This window comes from Nanorana parkeri, unplaced genomic scaffold (assembly GCF_000935625.1).
Source record: "Nanorana parkeri isolate BGI_ZX_2015 unplaced genomic scaffold, ASM93562v1 scaffold2190, whole genome shotgun sequence".
Classification (NCBI taxonomy): Eukaryota; Metazoa; Chordata; class Amphibia; order Anura; family Dicroglossidae; genus Nanorana; species Nanorana parkeri.
In genome coordinates, this window is record NW_017308458.1 from 22,474 (window position 1) to 29,936 (window position 7,463).

A 7,463-nucleotide genomic window follows, 5' to 3' on the forward strand; every position below is an offset into this window, starting at 1 on the left:
TTAACATTCGATTTTGGATATGAATTAAGTTTCCCAAGTGAAAACCACATTCACTGTTGTTTGTTCATGAAAAATTTGTCAACCAGCTCCTTCGATTTTTTTTTTTATCACTATGGTCGAAAATGATCAATGATTTGACCTCATTAACTATAAGAAAATCAAACGAGCATTGTGGCAATTTTTTAATTCTACTGGTGTATGGCCAGCTTTAGGATTACAATTATTTGTAAAGAGAACCAAATTAACATCTGCTCTGGTATGGACTTCAGGTAGCTAGTAATACTAGTCCACTTAGGAGTGGATGGAACACACTAGTGTGTTGGCTCGATAGCTGGGACTTTTATCTACTGAAATTAATGTGTGGGACACCTATTGCATGTGGTATAGTAGAGGGAACTATCATTAACCACTTGAAGTCCGCGGTGTTAAGCCCCCTTCCATTCCAGGCCATTTTTCAGTATTTACGTTTATATGTGCGCAAACGTGGGGGTGGGGGACTTAAACATTTTTGCGCTTTTTTTTAAAACTTTTTTTATATGTGACTTTTTTATTTTATTTTTTTTACACTTAACATTACCCCTATATAATAGCAAAGGCACACTGACAGGTCCTCTTTATGGAGACATTAGGGGTCTCCAAGACCCCTGTCACCTGGGGACCCCAAAAGAAGCTGATGAAGCAGAGGTCTGGCGCGCGCGAGCAGAATAAAAATGCTGTCTAGTTACGGCAACTTGCCAATGTGAGTCCGCCGTCCGTCCGTTTTTTTGCAACGGGCGAACGGCAAGTGGTTAAGGTTGGGTTGTTGTGCTGCGATAACGTGGGTTATGTGCATTGGTGCGCTGGGCTGCCATTTATAATGACACCTTAATGCACCATACCAATTCACCTGCAGTGCAGTGCACCACTATGGTGCGTTGCCCAACATAAATGGTGTATTAGGCAAAACAAATGAATGCGTGTAATGGGCTGCCTTAGCTCAACGCATGTTAAAGCACTAAATGGGCTGCCTTAATGCAATGCATGTAATGCATCGCAGCAGTGTGAATCCAGCCTGTGGAACCAATGACCCTGGGTGACAGTGACCATGTAGACAACAGGATGATTAGAATAGTGTAATCCTATAACGTCCATCTCTTGCACCAAGCTAATTGTATATATACTTACCGGAGAATCGTCCCCCATGTGGCCATAGATCTGCAAATACACTCATTACGGTTGCATACATCTACAGGGCCAATTTGTCGAACACAAAGCTACTGTGCAAGAAACAGCATGATCTGAATAATATCACAAGTACCTGGATATAAACCTGCAATGTCGTATCTTTGACATGCGACTACTTTGCTACTAAGTACTCAACTATGCTATGCAGAGAAGTGTTTAGATTCTTCATCTGCCACTATTGAACATATTGGAAGAGACTAGCACAAAACAGATTAAATCCATGCATGCAAAAATCCTTCATTTCTTATAATACCCTTTTGGGCTGAAGTTCTCTTTAGGGTCACAGGAGGAAATTTACTAATGTCCTCCTGTGACCTAAAACTCAGACTGCGTCCTATGGTCCGGTGCGTCTTATGGACCGCAAAATAAGGTATATATATATATATCGCCTATATGCTGACAGCACAGAGCCACACTGCAGCTGGAAAAGATCCCGACAATATTGTAGGGATCCACCGTACTGCCGGATCTCTAGAGGCAGAGCAAGCTGTCCTTCCAGTCAGCGCTAATGCATCTGTATTCATAAAGTTACATATGGTTGAAAAAAAACCCACAGGTCCATCCAATTCATCTTATGAGTGTATGTGTGTGTGTGCTTTTTATTCTCGAACAATCCCCATAGACCTATATGTTATTATTCTTCCTAATGAAGACATCTAAAAGGTTTCTGACATTATCAAAACTCTAAGATGGTATCCTTTCCTGGGGAAGGCAGTTCCACATCTTCACTGCTCTGACAGTAAAGAACCCCTTGCGCTAAGGATTCAAGAACCGGATAAGGCTGTACCACTGTTTTGAAGTGATGTGAACTGAAGTAGTAGAATTATTGATTTATCTCTTGAATATATGCTCTTTCTAATGCATAAGAGTCTTCAACTATTGCTGAGTCTGTGATCTCCAAGGACCCCCAGATCATTGTCCATCACTGATACGTCCAGTAGAGCCCGTCCCAATGAGTATTTTGCATGCATATTTTTAGCACCCAGGAACATAAGGCCCCTTTCACCCTGTGCACTGATCCTCTCATGATCACAGCAGTACAGAGCGGATGTCAGCGATGTGAGAGCCTTGTCTGTACAGTTTTTTTTCCCTTCTTCTTGCGATGGAGGAAAAAAGTGCATTTACCAAACCCCTTGCCGGTCTACGGGGACACATGTCCGTTTACATCATATTACCCCTGATCCAGTCTGTCAAAACGGAATACTGTTCAGTCTGTTTTTGCGGACCTGGCTGGAGGCAGGGGTAACCATGTGTAAACGGACGCCCGTCCGTTTACACACGGCTGCCCATAGACTTGCATTGGGCATCTGATCAGGTCTGCCTGAAAAACTAAGAGGCAGACCTGATCGGAGTGGCCGTTTGAAATGGGCCTAACTTTCCATTTGTCAGTATTGAAACTCATTTGTCATGCAGCTGCCCACCCCCTATTTTATCAGGGTCTTCCTGTAACATTGCTACATTTTGTCCTCAATTTATTTCCCTTCATAGTTTGGCATCATCAGCAAACACTGAACTTGAACTCTTAATTCAAGCCTCAATATTGTTATTAAGCAAGTGAAACCTCAAGACAGAGCCCTGGAGGACACCATTCCCAACTTTAGACCATTTAGAGAATGAGTCATTTATCGCTATTCTCTGGACCCGTCCATGCAATCCATTTCCTGTCCATGTACAGACAATCTCAAACAGACCTTATTTTAGAGATTAAACTTTTTTATGAGGTACAGCATTGAATGCTGTAGGGAAATCTAGATAAAGTATATCCACCGGTAGACGTGGACATCATTTACTCATTTCACTGTAAACATTAAAGCCAATGTGTCAGTTTTAACAATTTTCAGAGTTGTATTATTAATTACTGAAGGTCAAATATGAAACATACTGGTCACATGACTGCTAGCCAGGGGAGGGCTGGGAACCTTTGGTCTGGGGGGCAAACACGGCCAACTAGCTCTTTTATTGCAGGGCAGTCTATATAGGATAAATCAAATGTACCAGACGAAGGGTCTGATTTATACATTTTACACTCAGGGTATAGTTGGTGCATGCCATTTGCATGGAACTGCCACTACTAGATGGCCCTGAGAAGTATAGTAATTTCCCTTGCTCCTCAGCTCCATCCAGAGGTGGTAGTGCCACGTGATCAAATTTTCCGAGCTGTATGCTGGGTGGAAGGTTTACAAAACAGCCCCATAGTGTGCCATGGCGCCTCATTACTTGGTGGGCATAGTAAAAAGTGAGTGTTATTAAAGGTTATGGATTATAGTGACATGCATTTTCACTACTTCCAGCTGCAACTTCTGGCTCTTGGGTATTGGCACTGTGTCACATGACATCTCAGAACTGCAGGAAAGTTGGTGCTGGAAGACTTACTTCTGCCACTCTTGTAAGTCTGAACAAGATAGTTCCATAATGCCCAATATGTGTCACTTACTGTGGGTCCTGCTCAGTTCATTGTCTGAATAGGTAACTTGTCTCCAGTTCGGGCCACCAGCCCAACATACTGTATCTTACTAGTATTGAGATGTAGGACAAATGCCCTCCTGCCCACCAGCCCAGTTCTGTAGCTGCTGCATTAGGAAACTAAATGTAAAAATGGGTTCATTTTATAACATGGCTACTCTCTTTTCCTAGGCCACAAATCAAGGCACTTTACCAAAGCTTCTTACCTCTGGATTGCGGTAGAGCTCGTATTTCATTCACATCAGGTTCACTGTTAGGCCGGTGGACCTCCACCATGACAAAATGTTGTGTAGTATGAGCATCTGATTGTTCTGGGTGTGAAGAAGAAGCTGAATGAGGAGGGCTTTCCATCATAGGCTTTAACCTGGTCGGTGACTGGACTCTTGGGAAGGGGGGTAGAGGTACCTGCGTGACCAGAGCCAGCTGGGCTGCAGAACGTGCAGAATTCTGAATTTTGGGAGAAATAGTGGCATATATTGCCTGGTTTGGTTTCTGGGAATAAGGAGAGGTAGGTGGTGTAGTGAGAGGAGGAAGTGGAGGGCTTGGAGTTGGGGGTGAAGTCAGAGGTGGCAGTGGTGGACTGGGATAAGGAGGGGCAGTGAAGAAAAGCCCAGACTGTGATGAGCCAGAGGAAGGACGCTGTGCTCGCTCTCCATTTTGCTTTCGGAGCACACCAGATGTTTCTTCTGCAAGAGGTGGAGGAGGAGCTGGCCGAAATGATGGAGGCTCCTCTAAGAAAGAGTTGACATCATCCTAAAAATATAAAAAATTGTTTTACAGTGCTGCAAAATATCCCAACATTCAATCACACTACAACAGGTGGTTAGTTAAAGTAGATGGAAACCCTAGAAAACAATAAATAACAGAAGCGCCAGCGGCTTGTATCCAGGCTCGGAGAATGTCTGCAGTGATCTCAAAGCAAAAACCGCAGATGGGGCAGGCCCTCAGACAGGCTTTTGGGAAGCCTCAACTCTGGAAGAAACAAAAGACAAAGAGCGCCTCCATCGCGTGAAAACGTTTTAATAAAGTGGGTTTAAACAAGTAAAACCATACTCACAAAGGTAGAACGAGGCGAAGGAGGCGTGGCCTCGGAAACGTTAACCTCAGGGAGGAAGATTAGCCGGTGGGCTAAGCTTTTCACGTTTTTATCTATTCATGCCTGTACAAATTCTACCTTTGTGAGTATGGTTTTACTTGTTTAAACCCACTTTATTAAAACGTTTTCACGCGATGGAGGCGCTCTTTGTCTTTTGTTTCTTCCAGAGATGGAAACCATATATCAGGGGTAGCAAACCTCCGGCCCTCCAGCTGTGGTGGAACTAAAAATCCCATGAGGCATTGCAAGATTCTCACAGCCACAGACATGACTCCCGAAGAGAGATGCATCATGGGATTTGTAGTTTCATCACAGCTGGAGGGCCGGAGGTTTGCTACCCCTGCCCTATATAAAGGCTACGGATAGCTGCAGAATTAAAAAGACTCATAATAACTTCTGAAATTACAGTAACATGTGAAAGCTTATATGAGAGTTCAATGATTAGATTCACATATACTTTAGACTACTATAGTCCAAAAATGAACCATTACCCCACATACACTGCCTGGCCAAAAAGAGTCACCGCACCACCTGGATTTCAGGCATTGTTATGATCTTCAGTTGGTCAGGTCTAGTTTCAGCAACGTTCATAATGACCAGGTTTTTCCATCAATGGATTTTTTCTTAAAGGCACGGGCATATTCTAAGACAGGGGCGCCCACTATTTTTCATCTGGAGATCTAATTTTCAAATGACGAGCTCATTGAGATCTACCAACAATGCCAGGATTTATTGGAGTCAAATTGTGAAAGAGTAGTTGAGGGAGCAGGGACATCATTTTCACATATGGAATGGCCATCACAGAGTCCAGACCTTCACCCCATTGAGAGTCTTTGGGATATGCTGGAGAAGACTTTACGCAGTGGTCTGACTCTCCCATCATCACTTCCATCTTGGAGAAAAATTAATGCAACTCTGGACAGAAATAAATGTTGTGACATTGTATAAGCTTATCAAAACAATGTCACAGCAAATGTATGCAGTAATCAAAGCTAAAGGCGGTCCAACGAAATAATTAGAGTGTGTGACTTTTTTTTGGGCCAGGCAATGTATTATTCTCGCTGTTAATAACGTCTTCCTTGAACACCATGCCTCACAAAATTCCTTTATATACATGTTAACATTGTCAAGCTAATAAACGCACTAAGGCCCCATTCATGTGGCTGCAGAGGGCTGGACACTGTTAAGAAGCAGTGTATTCCTGTGCCTGAGTCATACGCAGTTGAGTATGGCCGCCAGCAGCAGCCTGTACAAGTCAATGGCAGGCTGACAGATGCCACAGCTGTACATAATTAACCACATATCCAAGCGTTTTATATATATATATACAGGGAAAGATCAGCGGCGCTGGACGCAGTTTATTTATCCTCATAGATGAGCTCCTCCATACCTCTTATCAGTTTAGCTTCCCTCCTCTGCACTCCCTCCTGTTTCCCAAGATCCTTTCTGTGAACTGGAGCCGAAAACTCAACTGCATATTCCAGATGAGGTCTTGCCTATGCTGTGTATATAAATTTCTTCCAGGAAGAACTCTTTTATAATACAAAAACCCCACAAACTATTCCCCAGGTCCTCTAATACCTTACCCCTCTACCATCCCTAGAATCAAAAACCATTATATAATAGGGGCTTTAAAGAGGCGTCAGACATAGTATTTCATCTAAAAATTGCATTTAATTTATTCCAATAAAATACATTTATACAATTTTAAAACCAATGTTCACCAATACATGATTGCTCCCTTAAGAACTTCCTGCTGCCACATATGAACTATAAATGATGTTATATATCTCATATATCAAAAAACTGTGAACAATACTTAATCCTCATAGAACAATCGTAGCTCTCTATACAATTCAATAGCAGTTAGTCCAATATGGTCAGCTTAACTTGTTATCGGGGTTGGTATAACTTTGATTTTGGATTTTGGGTTGTTTTATGACACGTGGTGTAGTGGACACTAATGGTATAACCTCCTCCAACAGATTGTCGACATCAATTGAATTAACCTATTAGATGTTAGAACACTATATGTGAGAAATTTACAAGGATTGAGCATAATAAGTGAATCCTGGTCCTGGGTATCCTTGTGATCCCGCCGCTGCACGGAGGAGGTAAAGAGGTGCTAGGAGGGGAAACCCCCTAGAGACCCCTCTATCCTTGCAGGAAGCTTTTCATCTATCCTGGAAGTCTCGGTAGTTTAGAACAAGGTATATATGCTTGAGAATAAAGTTCATTGTAATAGTAAATGCATGTACATAATAATTGTTATGAAATTATGCAAAGACTAAATATATTGTCTAATATGTTCACAATAGATTCAATACCTCCCATCCCTTGAAAAAGCTTATTTGTGAAACGCGTTAAGCTGACCATATTGCACTAACTACTATTGAATTGTATAGAGAGCTACGTTTGTTCTACGATTGAGCTGTAAGGGAGAGAAGACCCAGTGCTGAATAGAAGCCTGGACAGCTTCATTCAAAATTAAGTTCTGTTTGAAAGATTATTTGATTATTTTGAATTTTTATGTAATCTTTAAATGTTTAGAAAGCACATCACCAAGTTATTCTGCCCAGGCAATTCTATTTTCCTTGGAAGCTAAACTCCAGGCAGGTATAAAAGGCACAGATTAATGCATCTCTGTATTCATTAACACGATGTTATATATATATATATA

General features: G+C 42.0%; 1 protein-coding gene across 3 annotated transcripts in view; it reads right to left on the reverse strand.

Moving 5' to 3' along the window:
• Nucleotides 1-7,463, reverse strand: part of WHRN (whirlin) — a 150,268-nt gene that overhangs the window by 8,930 nt on the left and 133,875 nt on the right. For all 3 annotated transcript variants that reach the window (XM_018572970.1, XM_018572969.1, XM_018572968.1), the window contains one exon: nt 3,894-4,440. In XM_018572970.1, the coding sequence (XP_018428472.1) occupies nt 3,894-4,440 (547 nt within the window). The remainder of the gene's footprint in view (nt 1-3,893; nt 4,441-7,463) is intronic.